This window comes from Vitis vinifera, chromosome 15, assembly GCF_030704535.1.
Source record: "Vitis vinifera cultivar Pinot Noir 40024 chromosome 15, ASM3070453v1".
NCBI lineage: Eukaryota > Viridiplantae > Streptophyta > Magnoliopsida > Vitales > Vitaceae > Vitis > Vitis vinifera.
In genome coordinates this window covers 4,755,211-4,778,940 of record NC_081819.1, presented here as the reverse complement: position 1 = coordinate 4,778,940, position 23,730 = coordinate 4,755,211, and the positions used below count along the sequence as shown (strand labels likewise).

The following is a 23,730-nucleotide window of genomic DNA, read 5'->3' as shown; positions in this document are numbered from 1 at the left end:
ATAACAACAATCATGTGTGGCCTTTATTATCCACACCCAAGCAATACAATCTTCATATCAAAGGGAAGAAAAGATGATGAGGAAGGAGAAAAAGCATATGAAGACGAGGAAGATAAACTGTAAGTAAAGAAAATTCAGCATGCTTACCTCAGAATCTCCACCAAATATGATCCTTGCATGCTGATGATGACTTCAAAAACTGAGAGGCTGTCACTCTCCTCTTCAAAAAAACCACAGTGCTGAAGCTTTCCCCCACACTCTCAACTCAAAAGATGCTACTGACCTTTTGTTTTTCTCACCAGCAAGATTTCCCCTCTCCAAAAAATCCAAGGTCCTTTGCTCTCCTATCCTCTCACCTTTTATACTCATACCCCTCTTAGCATTTGAGCCTCCTGGGTTCCTTCCTCTTCAGCACCGAAATTCCCTTCATCAGCATGGGAACCACACCCCTCATTACTTCTCTTAGACTTACAAGGCCAGCTCACTCCCTTCAGTTTTTTCAGCTTGCTTCACCACCAAGAATCCATATGGATTCGTGGTGGGCTGCAAGGAACCCAAACCAAGGCCTAATATGGACCCACAACATTGCCCAAAACCAATCTGGAGCTTATGGTCCTGAGCCATGTAGGATTTGGGCCTCAAAATTACTAGAATTAGTGTTTTACCTCAGCTGACTCAATGAACCGGCTGAACCGGCCAAACCAGATGCCAACTGGTCGACCCGATGGAGAAAAATTCTGAAAATTTGACAGAATGTTCCTAGTAGAGTAAGGAATCCATTAAAAAAACGGTGCATGATTCCAAGTTCGGAAGAGGGAGATATGATCAAAACAATTACCAAAAATCAGTGTTCTACACCGGCTGACCTAATGAACCGGCTGAACCGGCTGCCAACCAACCGACCGGTTGCAAAAAATTTTGAAAATTTTACAGAATGTTCCTGGAAGAATAAGGAATCCATAAAAAGAAACGGTTCTTGATTCCAAGTTTGGATGAGGGAGATACGATCAAAACAAGCCCGAGTGCTCCGAACCTCAACATGCCCCTATAAACCCCAACTAAGCTAAAACATCGGGATGACCCCACTTCCTTCCTATAGCGTGATGTGAACGACTAGGAAAATGGCCATGGTGACCCTCCTAAATGAACCACATATGCGCCACAATGGACCACACACAAACCCACACGAGGCTTGGACACCGACTAAGCCCAAAAGGGGCCCTAGTGGTGTCATATGCGAACGATGGGTGGATGTGACACCAGAAGGATAAATGCCAGTGTCGAGGGAAAAAATTGAGGGTCTACAACTATCTATTTACATAAATAAGAAACTAATAAAATATCTATTTACAAAAATAGGGAACTAACATAATAGAAAAATAATTCTCCTATTTTATTTACAGCTCAACACTCCCCCTCAAGCTGAGGAATAGATGTCTTTCATTCCCAACTTGAATACTAGATCATGAAACATTAGCCCTTTTGTTAGGATATCAACTGATTGATGTTCTCATAGAACATAGGACATACACACTACTCCTTCCTCAAATTTTTATTTGATGAAATGCCTATCAATCTCAATATGTTTTGTCCTATCATGTTGTATTGGGCTATGAGCAATATTGATAGCTGAAGGGATTATGGTCTTCAACCTAAGATTCAAAGATCTAATCCTTGAATGAGGGATTGAGAATGGTGTGGAACTTTAGAATTTTCTCTCTAGGAGATCCTTTCTTAGGAATGAAAGGTCTCTCAATAATCTTTCTCCAATCTCATAACCTTTAAGGGTTATTAGGGAGGTATTTATAGGTAAGAGCTTGAAGAGTCTCGGTTTTTGGAAGGTTTCTCAATTGAAATTATATGAAAAACTTGACAAAAATTGCATGACTGCATGAGTGCCTTGGGTGTTTGAGTGCTCCAGGTTTGAGCAGTCCTATTCAATTTTAAAATCCGATTTTAAATCATTTTAAGTTCAAAACAAAACTAATCCTCTTAATACCTTAACAAAGCCTAATTTGTCACAAGCCAAACCTCTTTAGATGTGCATGTGACTTTTCCGTTGGACGAACAACAACCCTTGATCTTCATCACTATCCAAAAGGACTTCTATGACCAAACTTAAAAAGAAACAAAATTGTCAACATATAAACAAGATTCAATGTTCTAACAAAAAGGATCTAAGAACATCCAAATGAGAGATAAGTCATGAAACAACTTAGAATTTAAAATTTTTAATTAGCATATACCATTTTGCCTAGGATCTAATGGCATGCTCACTTCTGTTCATCCCACAACCCCTATCCTAACCAAGGATTCATTCCCACCAACAAATGGGACATGACCACTATTGATCTACTCAAAAATGGTAGAGAAAGACTTATATCCTATCATGTTCCTATAGCATCCACTGTCAAAATATCACTTTCTAGGTTTTCTAGCCTTATGTGCGGTAAATACAACATGTTACCTAACCTAGTTCTTAACTCATACTTGCTTGACCTTAGGAGGCATGTATACCTAACTCTTCCTATTCCTAGACTTAGTATAACACTTTTTTCATTTCTTAATATTCAAGATTTAATTTGTTTTAGAATTTGGAATTCACTAACCTATCCACATGTAATTGAAATCTATTAAAGGTCTACTTTAATACTTACTCTAAATGCTTCTAAGTTTGTCATTGGGGGAGTAGTGCTAGTGGAGGCCTCTAGGGCTGATACACTTCCCTGATCCTTAACCAATATTGTTTTTCCACTATTAGAAAGTCTCATCTTTTTTTAGATACCTAAGCCTCTTTCATCTTCATTGGGCTTCCCTTTGCTAATGATTTTATTTAATATCTTAGTCCTTGGATTAAATTCTGCATTTTTAGAGGCCAAGTCTTTTCCCATTCTTTCAATTTCTAAAGATAGGGATATACTTTTCTCAAGTACATGGTTATGTTTATTCTCTAGAAATCTTACCTTTTAAAAAAAAACAAAACTCAAGTTAGAGATTTCATTAAGAAGATCTACATTTTTCAGATTTAAGTGAATCATTTATGACATTTATCTTTAAAGCTTTATTATTCACTTTTAAGTTCTCTGCCTTAGTTTTCAAACTTTCCTCTAGAAGGACATTATATGAAACTTTTAAATTATCAAATTTGCATTTTGAGTTATCATTAGATTTAATATCTTTCGAAATATTACAATCTAAACTTATAGATGCCAAAAATGCAACAAGATTATTAGTATAATCATACTTGCTTTCTTTAGAGTTAAAAGATTCGCGTTCATTTAGAACTACTCTAAGTGGCTTTGTGGACCAACATTTTTCACGTGCGTCCCCACTCAATGGCAAGACTCATTTTTATTGGTGAAAAATTAATTTTGGAAAAGTTGGAGTCGCCACTTATTTTATTTTATTTTAAAAGGGAAAATAAAACAAGAAAGAAAACCCTAAAGAAGTGACTCCATAGTTTTTGGAAAAGCGTGTCTTTTAAAAACCAAACTTTAGGTCGGGGATCAGGTTACCTAGTGGGAAAGTACCTCTAAAAGCTAGCACCCCTCTAAGCCTTATAGAGGTCTCTACTGACTAAGTTGAGGGAAATATGACAATTAATTGGTTGATTATAGATACCTAGGTAAGGTAGGTGATTTCAAAAATAACATGCCAAACAAGAAAACCAATCATAATCATAAAGAAAATTTAGGGTGTGCACCTGGACTGCTTCTTAAGCACTATCACAAAACATCAATGGTTAGTTTGGAAAATAAAACACACATGTATTTTACACAAGTCTCTTAATCAAACATCGCAAGCTAAACAAACAATAAAAAAATAAGTTGCACAGGTTAAGAAGCGCATACGAAGCAATACATAACGATCATGTATAAAGCGATACATAATTTATGGAATTAAGATACAAAGGTAAGAAGCATACTTGAATAGCATAGGTAACCTATAACGTGCTTCCACAAGACATGAGGGGTTAGATTATAACTAATAAAAGAAATAAATCCTAGCATGCTTGGTATCTAATTAGCATAGAAAAAATTATCAAAGTATACGAGATCATCAATTATCACATACATCTTTATATAATTCCTAAAAAAAAATAGATAGATATGATTTCAACAAGTAGCAAAGGTGGCTTTCTAAAAACTTTTGGTGCTCACTCATTTAAAAATATAGTAGCTTTCTCATAAATTTGGTTTTATAATATGAAAACATAGGATTGTAAAAGCATGAATGTAACAAATAAATTGAATTAAACTAAGTAGCTCAAGGGTGTATAAACCAAAAGCAATTAAACTAGGTAGGATCTAATTGAAGTCAAAATTAATGAACTCGACATCTAAATTATGCATCATAGCACCTCAAAATAATAACTAAAATTTCCTAAAAACTTAAAAAAAAAAATCAACTTGAAGATATAACAAAAACTAAGACTATAAGATGCTAAAAAAATTAAAAAATACATGAGATCAATCAGACTAAAAATTAATAACTAAGACAATAGCATGGATTGAATTTTAAAGTGAAAACCTATAAATTAAGAATTATTTAGAATCAACTAAACTAAGGAAAATCAACCTAAGGACATTGCATGAATTTAATAAAAAGAAACTAAGAACATAAGATGCTAAAAACATGAGATCAATTAGGCTAAAATTAATAACTAAGGCAATAATGTGAATTAAATTCAAAACTAGAAATCTAAAACTAAAGAATTAATTAGAAATAACCAAACTAATAAAACTTAACTTGAGGACATCGCATGGATTTAATAAAAATTAAGAATAGAGGATGCTAAAAAAAATACATGAAATCAAACATGCTAAAATTAATAACTTAGGCAATAGCATGGATTAAATTCAAACTAGAAATCTAAAACTAAATAATTAATTAGAAACAACCAAACTAACGAAATACCTAACTTGAGAACATCACATGGATTTAATAAAAACTAAGAATATAAATGCTAAAAAAATACATGATATCAATCAGACCAAAATTAATGACTTAAGGCAATAGCGCGGATTAAATTCAAAACTAAATAATTGAAAAGATTTTAACTTACCTACCCGGCTATGCATGCTACAAAACGACCAGTAATGGTGCGTGGTTGTCTAGAGAGAACTGTTTTGGAGAGTCTCCCAAAATCTGTAGTCATGTGAATGGAAGACTTGATGCGTGGTTGCTGTGGTGTTTGGGGGCAGGTGGCAGCAGGTTACGGCGTGGAGATGGTGCTGCCGGAGAGAACGTGAAGTGGTGGTTGGTTACAGTGTTAGAGAAGATGGTAGTGCGTCGGTGTCTGAAGCCAGTGGGTGGAGATGAGGGTGTGGGGCGGTGCTGCTGTGCGTGAATCTGGCTGTCTAAAACCCTTCTTCCTCCCCAATCTGGCCGTCCTTGCTTTCTTTATAGATGTAATGCGACTATGTTCTTCCCCCCTCGAAGCCTCTATGGTGCCGCCTGCTCTTAGGAATTGCAGTCCCTTGAGATCGTGGTTCCCCTCTCCGCTTTGTGGAAGCCCCTTTATGGCTGTGTGATGGTGAAAAAGTGGGCAGCAATGATTCTTCAAGCAGATAGGATTTCATTTCTAACGCTTCCATGAATCTGGGAAGATCTAAAATTTTGAATTCAGTTCAAACGAGGTACTCTGTTTGTGTGATAAAATGTCAACCTCCGTACATATAAATCCATAAAACTGCTTTGAAAGATTTGCTTCCGGATCAGTAGATAAAATGTCCAACTTTTATTTTTCCTTTTTGTGAATTAAAAACCACTTGATTTATTAAGATGATAAGAAGTTTTTAAAATTTTATAATTTATGGAACAACTAAATCCTAATAATAATATAACTTAACTAATATTTAGGGTTTTTTTTTCTTCTTTTTTTATTTTTTATTTCAGATACATTAAAAGTTTGATATATGGCTTATTAATATATTAAAAAATTAGAACTCATATGTGTTGTCTTTGCTCGCAAACTTGAATGAAATATTATTCACCTATAAGATTAGAACTCATATGTATGAAATAAAATTAATTAATTTGTGAGATATAAAACAATGTATATGACACTCCACCCAACAAAAGTTTGGCTTGAAACGCAGTAGAGATGGACAATATCCATTCGAGTTTTTAGATTACCATCAATAAGTATACCCAAAGTTTGTTCTATGACTAGTCCAAAGGTTTACCTCTACATATATCCATAAGAGTAGCAGAGAAAGCATGAAATCTTGTAAGCTAAGCTTTCATTACAAGTTATATTAAATTAAGATAAGACCAAAAAAGAAAAAGTACTTGAACTCTATTATCAATTTTTTGAATTGTTCATGCATTGAGAATAGATCATTTTGATATTATATTTTCTTATAATATATAAAAAATATATTAAAACTATCACTATACGTGAACTTATGAAGACTATATGTGATGGATTGAAATGTGACGACGAGTAGTTGGAAACATCCACTGAAGTGAGGGAACTAATCATACTTCATACTTCAGGATATAGATATAAGAAGTGTTGAGACTTGATAATTATATATAGTTTCTATCCTCTATAATATATTTGCACCAAAGAATTAATCCTTTGAGAAAGCTCAATGATCTAATTTGAATTAATAGATGTCATGAAGTCTTAAATCTTGAAACATAACACATTATATGAGGTATGCATTTTGGACTAATATGGTAATTAACTTTTATTCAAATGTTATTTATTTATTGCACTTCAATCTCAAAACAATCAAGTTGTATTTTAATGGGATAATCTCTAGCATAATATTTGAGGGTTCCAATCACTCTATTATACCAAAAGGAGTGTTCCTTATTTGTTTTTTATTTTTATGTTATTTACATATTTATTTATGGCAAAGCACATTTTTACTAATCTATTATTTAAATATTATGATTAGCTATTAACTTTTGAAAGGAATGGGGCAAAAGATTTTATGAATAATACTTATTAGCTAAATTCTTTTATTTAAATATTCTCTAAATAGAATTCTTTAATTAGATATAGAATATATTTCTTTTTGGTAGGACATTGTTCACTTGAATCAAGATTAATCAATGAATATAATGAGCGATTTCATTAACATATATATAAAAGATCTATATTATGAGATCTAATTGAACAGTAAACAATTTATAATTGAAGTACCCATTTTTAACTCATGTACTTTCATTAAAATGATTAAAAAAAAATTATTCAATGTCATTTAATAAAAAAAGGTTTCAAACTCCAAAATAAAATTACTTGTCCAACCTTTTATTTTTCTTTTTTGTTAATTAAAAACCACTTAATCTATTCAAATGATAGAAGTTTCTTTTTTCCTTTTTTTTAATTATAAATACATAAAAAAGTTTGATAGCTTATTAATATATTAAAAAATTAGAACTCATATGTATTATCTATGCTCGCGAACCTGAATGCAATATTCTTGACCCATAAGATTGAAACTCACATTTATAAAATAAAATTAATTAATTTATGATTTATAAAGCAATATATATGATAAATCTTTACTATGATAAATTGGAGCAAGTATATTTTTGTTCTATTTTACGTTTACAAGAGTACACCCCATATAGAAGTAGTTCACGGACCAATAGAGAACTAAAGGAAAAAAGAAATTCTAGGCTAGAAATTAGGCTAACAGAAAACAATAGAGTTATAATGAATATGACAACTAATTAGTCGTATAATCACTCTAAGTTAAAAAAGAAAAAAAAGGAATTACAACTCACGCCAACACTCCCCCTCAAGTTGGTGCATAAATGTCTCTAATGATCAACTTGTATAGTGAGTTGTGGAAACTTTAACTTGAAACAACCTTTGTAAGCATAACTTTGAGTTCAAATGATTTTTTCTTCAAGATTCTATATGATAAAATGTCCAAACACCTCAACATGTTTGGTATGATCATGTAGGAATTCTTTTGGTAATTTTTCTTTAGTTTATTTAATAAAACTTTTAAAAAAAATATTATTTTATTATTTTTTGTGGTAAAATGTGTGATTTTGTTACTAATTTTTTTTAAAGGGCAAATATTTAGTTAGTGCTAGCAAATGGTATATTAATTCACTAATGGTTTATTATTATTATTATTTCATAAATTTTTAAATTTTTTTCCATGTAACCTCACTTCACCATTGTAGACAGAAAAATAAATAAATAATTAAAATAAAAAATAAAAAATAAAAAATAAAACTATGAAAATAGCCTAAACATTATAAAGATAGACACAAGAGCAACAAAACTCATCATCTTATACTCGAACACTTTGGCTGTGAATAAAGGGTCGAGGGCAGTGATTACAATGAAGAAAGAGATCTTGTTTTGGAGTAGGGTCCGGCGTTGGCATGGTTCATGTCGGTGTTGGAGTTGGATTCAGATTTTGTACCTGATTGATGATCAAGAAGGCTCAGAAGAAATTGCCGAATGAGAAATTGCTGATTTCACATTCATCAATTTTTTCTCAGTCTTGATCATCTATCAGGTACAAATTCTTTAATCCTGTGTTTCTTTTTCTTGATATCCTTGACAGGTTAATTAGCTGTGATTGACAAGTATGATCCACGACTGTTTCTTTCTCACTTTCATGGTCAAGAATCTGAAACTCAATTTCACTTGGGAGTTGCACTGTTTCTCTCTCACTTTCTCTAGAAAATTAAATTCTAGTTTGGTAGCTTTCAAGAATCTGATAGCTTGGGTGTCGTTGATTTCACACCCAACAATTTCTTGGCCCATTTTGTCATCAATCCGGTAAAATTCTCCTAACCCTTTTTCTTCCTTTTTTTTCGTTCTTTCTTTCTGTATAGATCCATTACAAGTTCATTTGCGTTGTTTCCTCTATAAGATTCATAACTGTTTATCACTTTCTCTCAGTTTCGCTCACTTTCTCCAGAAAATTAAATTGAAGTTTGCCAGTTTTCAAGAATCTGATTACTTGGTTGTAGTTGATTTCTCCTAACCCTTTACTTTCTTTCTTTCTGTAGAGATCCAATTCAAGTTCATTTGCTTCGTTTCCTATATAAGATTCATGACTGTTTCTCTCTCACTTTCGCTCACTTTCTTCAGAAAATTAAATTCAAGAATCTGATTGCTTGGGTATGGTTGATTTCACGTTCAGCAATTTCTTCCGAGCGTTGTTCATCATTGACTGTTAACACAAATATATTAACTAATCCTTTCTTTCTTTTGTCGGATATCTTAACACATCCTTAACTGTTTGGCTCTCTGTTTCTTGGTCAAGGACCTGAAGCTCAATTTCAGTTGGAAGTTGTTGATTTCTTTTTTCTAATCAGATTGCCTTTTCACGTGGCAGTTGTTGCTTTACAATTAGAAAAAAGAATTGATGTGTTTTTAGCTGTTTTTGTTTTTAAAAAATATTTTGATAAAGTAGAGAATACCTTATGACTTTTATGGGACCACAAGGAATAAACTGAATATGTAGGCCTTGCATTTGTTGTTTTTGTTCTTTTATTTTATATATTTTCCTTCTCATAGGAAAAATAATAATAACACAAATTGGTTGTATGTCATTCGTGTATTCTTTTTCTCCATTCACAGTTTGTACCCTGGTGGACTTCTACACTTTGTGATATATATAGAAATAAAAAAGAACAAGTTGAATGATGCATATGCTCATATATGCTTGCTGGTTGTTGGAGTACTTCCATTTTCATCATCTTTGTTCGGCATTTGATTCTTTCCCAATTGGTGTCTCAGCTGATTCATGTCCAACTGGTGTTCTCTGATTGAGGAAGTGATCAACAAAATTTATAACCTATATCACCATGCATTAGGATAGCTTTAGCTAATATAGCATAGTGGCTCTAGGATCGTTCACTAGGAAGGGTTTTTAACTCACAACTGATACCAATTCAGAGTTAAATTGGTGCTTTTTCATTTCAAGGTTAGCTTAAGAAATAAAACACAAACTTTGGTTAAATGAGGTTTTGTTTAAAGCTAACAAAAAAGAAAGTAATGGAAATTACTTATGAAGAAAAACATTCCTTGGAGGTTTAGGTTCACAGGGGAGGTTCCTTATGCAAAAACAGAGCTCCGGTCATTTGGTTCGTTTCCTCGCATTAGAGAATTAACATATAGTCAATTCTCTAATCGGTGCTATACAGATGTATCCTTTAAATGGATTCCAGCTCTAATTCCCTCTCACTAATGCAACTTGCAATGGCTCGTGCCTCTCACCTAGCATTTGCCATTCAAAGTGATCTTTAACTTTAGACTTCCCTTCTCAAGCTCGCAAGAGATAACTAATAGATGTCTCCTTGGAGTCTAAAAGCTTACCATGTGTTGGCAATTCTAGAAAATCCTACCTTCAAGTCACTTCCCAAAAGCTCTGATTCGTCCCTAGCAGCGGCAGTGGCAATGGCACCATTTGATTCGGGGTTCGATCCCCGGCAACGGCGCCATTTGATTCATCCCTAGCAGCGGTAGTGGCAATGACACCATCTGATTCGGGGTTCGATCCCCGGCAGCGGCGCCATTTGATTCATGCCCAATTGGTGTCTCAGCTGATTCGTGTCCAGCTGGTGCTCCTTGATTGAGGGAGTAATCAACAAAATTTATAACCTATTACACCATATACTAGGGTAGCAAAGACAAAGCTACTATAGCATAGTGGCTCTAGGATCGTTCACTGGGATGGGTTTTCACTTCACAAATGATGTTAATTCAAAGTTGAATTGGTGTCTTTTCATTTCAAGGTTAGCTTTAAAAGAAAACATAAAAATGTTTGAATGAAAAAGGATTGGTTTTAAGCTAGCCAAAAATAGTAACTGATTTTACTTACAAAGAAAAATGTTTCTTGGAGTTTCAGATCACAAGGCTCAGATTCCTCATACAAATAGGGAGTTCCGATCACTTGTTTCTTTTCCTCGCATTAGAGAATTAACATGTAGTTCCTTCTCCAAGCGGTGTTGTACAAATGCTTCCCATTAATGGGTTCAAACACTAAATCCCTCTCACTGATGCAACTTGCAATGGTTCATGCCTCTCACCTAGCACTTGCCATTCAAGGTGATCTTTAACCTTGGATTACCCGTCAAAAGCTCGCAAGAGGTAACTAATGGATGTCTCCTTGGATGGCATAGTCTTCTCAGCTGGAGCTATGGGCTCTGATGGTTTAAGGAGGTTAGAAATGGAGTGAAAGGCTTCATGTGTGTGATCCCAGGGTGTGCATGGCTCTCCTCTTCATATACATGGTTGCAGGGCTCTGTTGGCATTTTAGCAACTTCCCTTAGCTTTGCAAAGTGTTTTTGCAAACCTTCCTCCATTTCGCAAGTCAATTTTGGAATTTGAAGGCCTTTTCGATGCTTGGAGGTGATTTCGCAGCCATTTCGAAGCTTGGAGATCATTTTGCAGTCATTTCAAAGCTCAAAAGTGATTTCGCAGCTCAAAATTGATTTCGCAGCTCATTTCCTAGCCATTTCGTTGCTCAAAAGTGATTTCGCAGCTCATAGGTGATTTCGCAGCTGTATCGCAGCTTCGAAATGAAGGGAACTATGCTGCAAATGGCACTCGTGTGCCAAAAATTGGTTTCGCAGTTGCGAAACACCCTTCCAAATGGCGTCTCGACTGCGAAATTCCTGTTCAGCTTTGCGCTCTTGTCTTCAAACGGCCATAACTTCTTCATTTCAAATCCAAATTGAGTACCGTTTGAAGATATGGACTCCTGACTTCCCAAGATTTGAAACGAGATATCATATGCATAATTTGAGCTCCAGAAAGTGCTTCAAAAATGTGTCCAACAGTAGCAAAATTGAGGTGCGACATTTCCGTTCATGGTTTGCACAGTCATCTTCAAACAGCCATAACTTTTCCGTTTCAAATCCAAATCAAGTACCGTTTGAAGCTGTGGACTCGTGACTTCCCAAGCTTTCAAATGAGATATTGTATGCATAATTTGAACTTCGGGAAGTGATCGAAATATGTCCAACAATTGCCGAAATGGGGGTGCGGCTATGAAATTGGGATTTTTCACTTTTTGGAACTTCGCAGCCGTTTCGCAGCTGCGAAATGAGGGTTACTGTGCTGCGAAATGGCACTCGTGTTCCAAAAGTGCTTTCGCAGCCGCGAAATCCTTTGCGGAATGGGACTTTTGTTGCGAAATCAGCCTTTTTCACTTCGCAATGCGTTTCGCAGCTGCGAAATGGATGCTCCTGTGCTGCGAAGTGGCACTCGTGTGCCAAAAATGGGTTTCGCAGCTGCGAAAATTTTCGCAGAGACTTCTACAGTGTTGCGGAATGGTTTGGCAACAAAATGCCGATTTCGCAGAGGCTGCGAAATCTCGCAGACCCCTGTTTTTCCCCTATTTTCGCTCCGTTTGACTCCGATTTTGCTCCGATTTTTTTTCTTCAATTTCTTTGCAATTCCTCTTGATTTTGATCATCCAAAAATCTATATTACATCAAAACAAATTAGAATTAAAGCATTGAAATCAAAATTAAAACAACTAAAAAAACAAAACAAAAGGATATGGACTAGCTAGTCTTTAAAAAGACTAAGTCCATCAAAAAATTTGATCCTGATTTAGCTTGCCCGGATCCCATATGAAGTTTGCATCCTTCAATTGAGACTTGGTTTGTATGATTTTCCCATACAAAGCTTGGAGAAAAGGTGGAGGCATGTGTTTCTTCATCAATTCTTCCTTGATGACTATCCTCTGTGGTTCTCTTTGTACATTAACCTCATAGCCATCTTTCTCTATGCTTTTCCCCTTTTTCTTTCCTTTGATTTCCTCCCTCTTTTCTTTCTCTGTTTCACTCTCTACCTTATGCTCTAGCTTGCATGTGGGCAGATCAACCTCTTTACCACTCAAAGTGATAACCGTTTTAGCCTCCACTACATGGATACTCATGGAATTTTGATAAGGTTGAGAAGGAGAGTTTTCTTTCTCTTGCACTGTGTTGAGGTTGGCTAACCTTGAGATTGAATCTTGGAGAATATCTAACTTTTGGGCCATATCATTTTGCATTTCATCCATCCTTTTATTCAAAGTACTCTCCATACTATCAATTCTTTGATTGATTTGAGTATTGATGGCTTCTTGCTTTCCAACAAAATCTTCCACGACCTTGCAAAGATTCACCATAGCTTGTTCAAGGTTTGAGGCTTGCTGTGGTGATTGAGCAGGTTGCTGATACTGAGGTGGCTGTAGTTTCCAAGAGAAATTTGGATGGTCCCTCCAATTGGAATTGTAGGTGTTGCAATCACCAAACATTTCCCTCTCGGCTGGAATGGTAGGACACTCTTCCACCAAGTGCTCATAAGATAGACAAATGGCACAAGGCATAGCTTGCAATGATGTTTGAGAGATGGCTTGCACTTCTTGCATTTGGTTCATTTCTAGCTCTTCCAATCTCCTTTCCATAGCTGCAATTTCTGCCTTCATGTTCATACCATCATTCAAAATATACATCTCACCCTTAGCTTTAGGTTGAGACGTCATTCTTCCCATATCTCTAGCATTTGGTTCATCCCATCCTCTTGAGACTTCAGCCATATAACTCATGAAGTTCATGGCTTCCTCTGCTATCTAGTATTCAATATGGCATGCACAACTAGCAATTTGTGAATTAAAAACAGAGAACACAAAAGAAAACAAAAGAAAAACAATTCAAAGAAAGAAAATTAAGGTAAACTAAAAACTAAATAAAAGGTATACTAAAATATGAACAATAAAGAAATAAAAAGAGTTAGTAAAAGAAAAAGAAAAGTCACCAAACTTGTGATGAAGATCACAAGTACTCTTGAAAGGTGATATCACTGTAAAGTGGCACCATCCCCGGCAACGGCGCCATTTGATTCGTCCCTAGCAGCGGCAGTGGCAATGGCACCATTTGATTCGGGGTTCGATCCCTGGCAACGGCGCCATTTGATTCGTGCCCAATTGGTGTCTCAGCTAATTCGTGTCCAGCTGGTGCTCCTTGATTGAGGGAGTAATCAACAAAATTTATAACCTATTACACCATATACTAGGGTAGCAAAGACAAAGCTACTATAGCATAGTGGCTCTAGGATCGTTCATTGGGATGGGTTTTCACTTCACAAATGATGTTAATTCAAAGTTGAATTGGTGCCTTTTCATTTCAAGGTTAGCTTTAAAAGAAAACATAAAAATGTTTGAATGAAAAAGGATTGGTTTTAAGCTAACCAAAAATAGTAACTGATTTTACTTACAAAGAAAAATGTTTCTTGGAGTTTCAGATCACTAGGCTCAGATTCCTCATACAAATAGGGAGTTCCGGTCACTTGTTTCTTTTCCTCGCATTAGAGAATTAACATATAGTTCCTTCTCCAACCGGTGTTGTACAAATGCTTCCCATTAATGGGTTCAAACACTAAATCCCTCTCACTGATGCACCTTGCAATGGCTCATACCTCTCACCTAGCACTTGCCATTCAAGGTGATCTTTAACCTTGGATTACCCGTCAAAAGCTCGCAAGAGATAACTAATGGATGTCTCCTTGGAGTCCAAAAGCTTACCAAGTGTTGGCTATTCTAGAAAATCCTACCTTCAAGTCACCTCCCAAAGGCTCGCAAGGGGTAAACTAGTGCATTTCCATGGTTGGAAATCACTTGCCTTACCAAGTGTTGGCCCAGGTGACTCTAAGGTGTTTTAAGTTAACTAAAAACATAGGAATCACTAACGGGTTACACTTTCTCTTCATTAAAAACTAAAACAACAAAACTTCCAAATTATGCATGTGGAAACTTACCCGGCTTTCCTCACTCCAAGAGACAAAAAGCTTAGCCTCTCATCCTCTGAGGAAAAATCCTCAGAGTTTGGTTGGCTAGAAAATGAAAATGAAAGAGAAGACAAGAATATATATGAAAAAAACAGAGCAAGTTCTCTATTCCTTGATTCTATATATTGGATTACATACTTCTCCGAGCGTCTCCTGAGAGTGTTTACAAGAGAGTTTATATAGGAAGGTAATTTACCCTTCCTTGGATACTTCCTAGCTAAGGAATTACATGAGTGGCTGAATACAAGGAGAAAATGGAAATTTATACAAAAATATCTGAAGAAAAATATCCAAAAGAGTCGGTGGCAAATATCGGGAAGCACTAAGGACCATTTCGCAGGTGAAAATGGTGTCTGCGAGATTTCGCAGACACTCAAGAGGGCTGCGAAATATTTTCGCAACAACAAGTTAAACTCGCAGGGCTGCGAAATTGGCTTCCACCTTGAGGTTCTCAGAGTTCCAGCTTGCGGTATGTATCGGGTAGCTTCAGGAGGAATTCCATAACACTGTACAAAAAGGCTGCGAAATTCTCGCAACAAAAGGCTGATTTCGCAACACTTTGGAGTGATCTGCTTGCAATGGCTGTAACTCCTTCGTTTCAACTCCGAATTGCACACCGTTTGAAGCATTGGATTCTTGATTTCCTGAGCTTTGAAATGCTATATAGAATGTAGAAAATGGACTTCGGTAAGTGCTCCAAAAGTGCAAAAGAAGACTGCAGCTAGCTTTCCTCTATTTTCTTCACTCTGTTTTTCCTCTTTCCTTGCTTCTCTCCTTGCATACTTTGAACGACTTTGTCAAAGGGCTATGGAGCTCCAAAGCTTGGTTCTTCATGAATTTGAGCTCTTCATTGCTTTGCCATGGATTCCAAATAACTCTCCTCAATCTTGGATTGTTTTGGTGATCAAATTACTAACAAAAACACCAAAACTTACACAATTTGATTAGAAATGATTGCAAGGGTCCTTAACATGTTAATTGAGTTAAAAGTCAATAACTACTACTCAAAATTATTTAAAGGATTAATTACAAGCTACAAAATAGCACTTTTTGAGTAGTAATCAAGCTCGCAAGAGGTAAACTAGTGCATCTCCATGGACGGAGATCACTTGCTTTACCAAGTGTTGGCTCAAGTGAATTGAAAGTGTTTTAAGTTAACTAAAAACATAGAAATCATTAAAGGATCACACTTTCTCTTCATTAATGATTGAAACCACAAAGCTACGAATTCTTGCACTTGGAACCTTTCCCGGCAACCTTAACTCCAAGGAACTAAAAGTCTAGCCACTTATTCTATGAGGAAACTTCCTCAGAGCTTGTTTGGCTAGTAAGAAAACTAATGAGAAAACAATTATATGAAGGAAAAACAGAGCAAGTGCTTTGTGAAATATATTTCTTTCTTCCGCCGATTACATAATAATCTTCCGTAAAGAAAATTACAAACTATATATATGAGGTTATTCACCCCTTTGTTCTTACTTAAAGACTAAGGAATCCTATGATAGGTGGATTACAAGGAGAGTTTGGGGATTTAGACAACAAATATCTAAAGCAAAATATCTCAAAATGTCGGTCGGAAATATCAGGAAGCTTAAGGAGAAATTCCGTTGCACTGTATACTGAGAGAAAAACTCTCCGGGTAAGCGCTATCAGAGGATCCGGATATGTCTGACTAGAGAAGTTGAAACGTTCTCCTCTCCCATCCGGCTGTGAGATATCCGAATGTAAAATGTTAGAGCACTGAATTCCGAATATGAAATGTCAGCGCACGAAATTTCGGATATGAAATGTCGGCGCACAGAATTCCGGATGTGAAATGTCGACGGACGGAATTCCGGATATGAAATATCCAGATAAGGTGGAAAGTCGACCAGATAGAATTCTTCCCCGATTGGAATAAGCTATGCTGCGCAAGGGGGACCGTCTGCGTGTGCAAGGTGTAGGGACCCCTCTCCTGGATGACATGGAGCGTACAAGGCTATTCGGATCAACTCCATCCGGATTCCCCAAGAGGACATGTGGTGCGCTCCCCCTATCCGGACTCCCTTAGGGAGAGGCACACGACACTTGTGAACATCACACCCGGACGATAGCATATCCTATCCAGATATGTTGTCCGGATCATTGACTAAAAGTGAGCAAGCCTTGCTACGTCATTCAAACAACCTGCCACAGACCATGTTTCGCCGCCATCCTGTCCAGACGCCCTGTCTGGACATCTTTTACTCCTTGCGTTCCAGATCTGCTTATGGCAAAGGAATTCAAAGCTTCGGTTCTTCATGTTTCTGAGCTTTCCATTGCTTTGTCATGGATTCCAAAGAACTCTCCTCATTCTCGAATTGCTTTGGTGATAAAAAAACTATCAAAACACCAAAACTTAACACAATTTGATTAGAATTGATTGCAAGGGTCCTTAATATGTTAATTGGGTTAAAAGGTGATAACTACTACTCAAAAGTGTTTATAAGAGTTAATTACAAGCTATGAAATAACACTTAGTGAGTAGTAATCACTCCCCCCAACCGACATATTGCTAGTTCCTTAGCAATGAAGGAGAGAAAAATAAAAATAAACAGTACTATAATTTACAACATCATGCTGATCAAAAAACAATTTTCAAGTGGCATGATGATCTAACTCTCACATGGAACATTAAAGAAATAAAACTCAAACTTCAACAAGAGTTATCAAATAACTTGTCTAATCTCAATTCTTAAAGAGACGACATTATGCAAATTTAAGCTTTAAAAGAGTTTCCACTCCCAAAGGGTCAAACCTTACTCTTCCACAAAAATCTAAGTGTTATTTATTAGTTTCCGAATATAGTATGTTGAACTAATCTCTCCCCTCAACCTAGTTCTTTTTCACAGCTTAGCAAACTAATCAACCTCCAATAGGTTAAGAACGCACCTCTTTGTTCATAATTTTTTTTCATTTTAGGAGTACAAGGCTTAAAGGTATTTTTTTCTAATTGTCCATGTAACGGGGGTCCATCGATGACTCCTAACCAATTAAGGTTTAGGGCATCAAGCTTTAAGGATCTTTCAACCACTAACTCCTCGGATTTTACCCCGGACTTTTGAGAATAAATTTGAATACCCAAGCACCTACAGTATGTTAAACTCCACCTATCTGATTACTACTCAAAAAGTGCTATTTTATAGCTTGTAATTAATCTTTTTAAACACTTTTGAGTAGTAGTTATTGCCTTTTAACTCAATTAACATGTTAAGGACCCTTGCAATCATTTCTAATCAAATTGTGTAAGTTTTGGTGTTTTTGTTAGTAATTTGATCACCAAAGCAATCCAAGAATGAGGGAGAGCTGTATATAGTTTATGGAAAAGCTTTTGGAAGCTCAAATTCATGAAGAACCAAGCTTTGGAGCTCCATAGCCCTTTGCCAAAGTCGTTCAAAGTATGCAAGGAAAGAACAATGGAGAAGAGGAAAAACAGAGTGAAGAAAACAGAGGAAAGCTAGCTGCAGTCGTCTTTCGCACTTTTGGAGCACTTCCCGAAGTCCATTTTCTACATTCTATATACCATTTCAAAGCTCAGGAAGTCAAGAATCCAATGCTTCAAACAGTGTGCAATTCGGAGTTGAAACGAAGGAGTTACAGCCATTGCAAGCAGATCACTCCAAAGTGTTGCGAAATCAGCCTTTTGTTGCGAGAATTTCGCAGCCTTTTTGTACAGTGCTATGGAATTCCTCCTGAAGCTACCCGATACATGCCGCAAGCTGGAGCTCTGAGAACCTCAAGGTGGAAGCCAATTTCGCAGCCCTGCGAGTTTAACTTGTTGTTGCGAAAATATTTCGCAGCCCTCTTGAGTGTCTGCGAAATCTCGCAGACACCATTTTCACCTGCGAAATGTCCTTAGTGCTTCCTGATATTTGTGCACCGACTCTTTTGGATATTTTTCTTCAGATATTTTTGTATAAATTTCCATTCTTCTCCTTGTAAGCCACCAACCATAAGATTTCTTAGCTAGGAAGGTTGGAAAAACTCCTCTATATATATTCCTTTGCATCCACTGTAATCATATATCATGTAATCATATATGTAATATAATATATAGAATCAACGAACAGAGCACTTGCTCTGTTTTTCATATATATTCTTGTTTTCTTGTTAGTTTTTATTTCTAGCTAACCAAACTTTGAGGATTTTTCCTCAGAGGATGAGAGGCTAAGCTTTTTGTCTCTTGGAGTGAGGAAAGCCGGGTAAGTTTCCACATGCATAATTTGGAAGTTTTGTTATTTTAGTTTTTAATGAAGAGAAAGTGTAACCCGTTAGTGATTTCTATGTTTTTAGTTAACTTAAAACACCTTAGAGTCACCTGGGCCAACACTTGGTAAGGCAAGTGATTTCCAACCATGGAAATGCACTAGTTTACCCCTTGCGAGCCTTTGGGAGGTGACTTGAAGGTAGGATTTTCTAGAATAGCCAACACTTGGTAAGCTTTTGGACTCCTAGGAGACATCCATTAGTTATCTCTTGCGAGCTTGAGAAGGGAAGTCCAAGGTTAAAGATCACCTTGAATGGTAAGTGCTAGGTGAGAGGTATGAGCCATTGCAAGTTGCATCAGTGAGAGGGATTTAGTGTTTGAACCCATTAATGGGAAGCATCTGTACAACACCGGTTAGAGAATTAACTATAAGTTTAATCTCTAATGCGAGGAAAAGAAACAAGTGACCGGAATTCCCTTTTTGTATGAGGAATCTGAGCCTAGTGATCTGAACTCCAAGAAACATTTTTCTTTGTAAGTAAAATCAGTTACTGTTTTTGGCTAGTTTAAATCTAAACCTTTTTCATTCAAGCATCTTTATGTTTTCTTTTAAAGCTAACCTTGAAATGAAAAGGCACCAATTCAACTTTGAATTAACATCATTTGTGAAGTGAAAACCCATCCTAGTAAACGATCCTAGAGCCACTATGCTATAGTAGCTTTGTCTTTGCTACCCTAGTATATGGTGTAATAGCTTATAAATTTTGTTGATTAATCCCTCAATCAAGGAGCACCAGCTGGACACGAATCAGCTGAGACACCAATTGGGCACGAATCAAATGGCGCCGTTGCCGGGGATCGAACCCCGAATCAAATGGTGCCATTGCCACTGCCGCTGCTAGGGACGAATCACTATCCACCTTTGTAATGAGCATTGAGGTGGTGACTCCCAACCAATGAAGGCTTAGGGCACCAGGTTTTAAAGATTTTCACCATATACCCCTCAGACCTTGCTCGGGTTTCAAGGCAAGCAAACATTTTTTCTTTCTTTCTTTATTCTTTTTTTCAAAGGCTCATTGGCCTTTTACAAGGTGTCCCAACACTATTAAATGAGGTCAAATATACCAAGTCTAAAATTTTCCTAAGTTAAGAGGGAAATAGTTTTTCATCTTATAATCAGAACCTATTGTGCATGATTACTACTCAAAAAGTGCTATTTGATAGCCTTTAATTAATCCTTTTTAACACTTTTGAGTAGTAGTTTAGGCCTTTTAACTCAATTGACATGTTAAGGATCCTTTAAAGCAATTTTGATCACTTTGTGTAAGTTTTGGTGTTTTTGTTAGTATTTTGATCACCAAAGCAAGTCAAGAATGAGGAGAGCTATGAGGAATCTTGGGCAAAGCTTAGAATTCAATTGCCAAGAGTGAATCCGGATTGCAAGGAGAAAAAGCAAAGAGAATCTGTCATGGAGCATATTCTTGATGACAGTCGTAGCAGCCACTTTTGGAGCACTTTCTGAAGTCCAAATGATGCAAGCTATATACCATTTCAAAGCTCAGGAAGTCAACAATCCAATGCTTCAAACGGTACGTGATTCGGAGTTGAAACGAAGAAGTTGCAGCCATTACAAGTCAATCACTCTAAAGTGTTGCGGAATCAGCATTTTGTTGCGAGAATTTCGCAGCACTTTTGTACAGTAAGGTGTTTCTCCTTCTGACGATGCACGAACCATGCCGCGAGAAGGGAGCTGGAAACTTCAAGATGGAAGCCAACTTCGCAGCCCTATGAAGACAGCTTGGTCTTGCGAAATAATTTCGCAGCCCTCTTGGGTGTCTGCGAAATTTCGCAGGCACCACTTTTCACCTGCGAAATGGCTCCTGAAGCCTCCCGAAGCTTGCTACCGACATTGGGAGATATTTTCCATTAGATTTTTGTTGTCTAAATCCCAAAATACTCCTTGTAAACCACCAATTACATGATTCCTTAGTTTTTAAGTTAGTAAAAAGACCAAATATCTTTGTAAGAATTAGTTTTATATTAGTTTGATATAAATACCTCTCGGGAGCATGTTCTCGGAGAGGAGTTCCTTCTGAAAACGTTTGGTAAGCTAGTAAATGTCTTTTCTTTCTACTGCCTTACCTTCTCACTTTGTATTTTCATTTTATTTCTTAGTTATGAATTCTCTGAGGAGTTTTCCCCAGAGAATGAGTAACTAAACCTCCAATTCCTTGGAGCTAAGGTTGCCGGGGGAGGTTCCAAGTGCAAGAATGCAAAGCTCTGTGGTTTTAGTTTTTAATGAAGAGGAAGTGAAATCCTTCAGTGATTTCAATGTTTTTAGTTAACTTAAAACACTTTGGAGTCACCTGGGCCAACACTTGGTAAGGCAAGTGATTTCCAACCGTGGGAATGCACTAGTTTACCCCTTGCGAGCCTCTGGTAGGTGACTTCAAGGTAGGATTTTCTGGAATTACCAACACTTGGTAAGCTTTTGGACTCTTAGGAGGCATCCATTAGTTATCTCTTGCGAGTTTGTGAAGGGGAATCCAAGGTTAAAGATCACCTTGAATGGTAAGTGCTCGTGAGAGGCATGAACCATTGCAAGTTGTATCAGTGAGAGAATTAAAGTGAAATCTAATTGAAGGAGTCTCTGTACATCACCGGTTAGAGAATTGACTATAAGTTGAATCTCTAATGCGAGGAAATGAACCATCTGACCGGAGCTATGTCTTTTGCATGAGGAACCACCCCAGTGAACCTAAATCTCCAAGGAATGCTTTTCTTCCTAAATTATTCCAAACTTCTGTTAAGTTAGTTAGTTTAAGTCTAAACCTTTACCAATCAAACTTTGTGTTTTATTCCTTAAGCTAACCGTGAAATGAAACAAAACCAATTCACTTGGAATTGGTATCCTTGATTGCTTGAAAATCATTCCCAGTGAACGATCCTTAGAGCCACTATACTATAGTAGCTTTGTATTTGCTACCCTAGTGTATGGTGTTATAGGTATAAATTTTGTTGATCACTTCCTCAATCAAGGAACACCAGCTGAACACAAATCAGCTGAGACACCAATTGGGCATGAGTCAGTGCACAGTGTGTGAATAGCTTAAAGTGGAAGAACTAAGGTTGAATTCAATAGAAGTTTCAACAATTCATCAACTTTAGTAAGCATAATACAAACTCTAAGTCAAGTGAAAAGACAAAAATTCAATTTCTCCCATTTCAATTTGAAAATTTTTCCTTAATAACCATGGAGAGTAGAATAAAAACTTAAAAATTTTAAAATTAAGCAAAAAGCAACTAAATTACCAAAATAACTTAGCATTATTAACAAAAACTTCCTTCCTCAACTCTCCCCCCAACTAAGCTGAACATTGTCCTCAATGTGACAAAAGCGATTGAAAAATAGGGAGGAAGTGGTACCTCCTTAGAGACATGAAGTGATGCTGTGGAAATAATGGCTCAGTTGTCTCTCCTGTAGGAGGCTCGTGATGAGGCAAAGGCTGATCAACAAAAGGAGGGGCCTATGATGGCTCTAAGGAGCTGGGAATGGCATCAGCTCGGAGCCGCTTCTTTCGATTTTCTTGTAATTCCTCCTGATTTTAATCATTCAAAAAAATAGTTACAATTAACATAATTTAAGACTAAAATTACAATCAAATAATTTACAAAACTTAAAAATTAACATATTTAACAAAATTATGGACTTTGGTGAAACCAAGTCCATCTAACCCTTCTCTGATCAAGATTTTTGTGGCTCAAGGAGGTTGATTTCCTCCTTTTCTGGTTTGAATGGCTCAATGAATGGCTTGAGGCGATGACCATTGACTCTAAAGGTGTCTATGTCATTAGAATTTAGTACCATACACCATCATCTTCCTCCATTCACCATCTCCAACCACTTCATCCACCATTTTGTATGGCAACGAGACTGATAGGCTGGCCTTACTAGCCATCAAAGCACAGATAACCCAAGACCCACTTGGAATCACCACTTCATGGAACGATTCTGTCCATTTCTGCAACTGGACTGGTGTCACATGCTGACACCGTCACCAGCGAGTTAACACCTTGAACCTCAACTCCCTTCACTTGGTGGGGTCTCTATCTCCTTCTATAGGGAACCTCACCTTCCTTACCGGTCTCAACCTCGAACTCAACAACTTCCATGGCCAAATCCCACAAGAACTTGGGCGTCTGTCCAGACTCAGAGCTCTTAACTTGACCAACAACTCCTCCGGAGAGATTCCTGCCAATCTCTCCCGCTGCTCTAACCTCGTTTATTTTCGTCTGGGCTTCAACAACTTAATTGGGAGGATCCCATCTTGGCTTGGCTCATATCCAAAGGTTGTGAGGATGCAACTTCACTACAACAATCTGACCGGGCCAGTCCCAGATTCTTTATGAAATGAATTAAGGTTAGAGATAAAACATATATAATAATCATAAGGATTGGGATCTATCTTCCACATCTAACTCATCAGCTGATCCATGCACAAATATGATTACATCATTAAAAGCTGTGATCTTGGTCATAGCCATCCTTAGCAAGGGAAGCCATGGCAGCATCCTCTGCCAGCATGTACGCGGAAACGGCTGGAGGTGCAGTTGCAATGTCGTAAGCTATATTCTTTTCATTGAAAGTGCATCGCCCTGCCCTTTGTTCTGGGATGTGAGTACAAGGACTGGGGCCGGATGGCAGCACTGGACCTTTCTGCAGAGATTGAAG

The 23,730-nt window shown here is 36.9% G+C and overlaps 1 protein-coding gene across 1 annotated transcript; it reads left to right on the top strand.

Moving 5' to 3' along the window:
- Positions 1 to 5,318: 5,318 nt before the first annotated feature.
- LOC132255161 (LRR receptor kinase SERL2-like) lies at positions 5,319 to 23,408 on the top strand. The gene is made up of 3 exons (XM_059743009.1): positions 5,319 to 5,528; positions 22,483 to 22,587; positions 23,061 to 23,408. Exons 1-3 carry the CDS (start codon positions 5,319 to 5,321, stop codon positions 23,406 to 23,408), a joined length of 663 nt encoding a protein of 220 aa, XP_059598992.1.
- The last annotated feature ends 322 nt before the right edge of the window (positions 23,409 to 23,730 follow it).

Excerpts from the sequence above, each read along its gene's own strand:
- LOC132255161 (XM_059743009.1), top strand. The coding sequence starts at position 5,319 with ATGAGGGTGTGGGGCGGTGCTGCTGTGCGTGAATCTGGCTGTCTAAAA. Across the intron at positions 5,529-22,482 it reads GTGGAAGCCCCTTTATGGCT|GAGGCTCGTGATGAGGCAAA; the intron begins GTGTGATGGTGA and ends TCTCTCCTGTAG. Across the intron at positions 22,588-23,060 it reads CCGCTTCTTTCGATTTTCTT|CGAGTTAACACCTTGAACCT; the intron begins GTAATTCCTCCT and ends CACCGTCACCAG.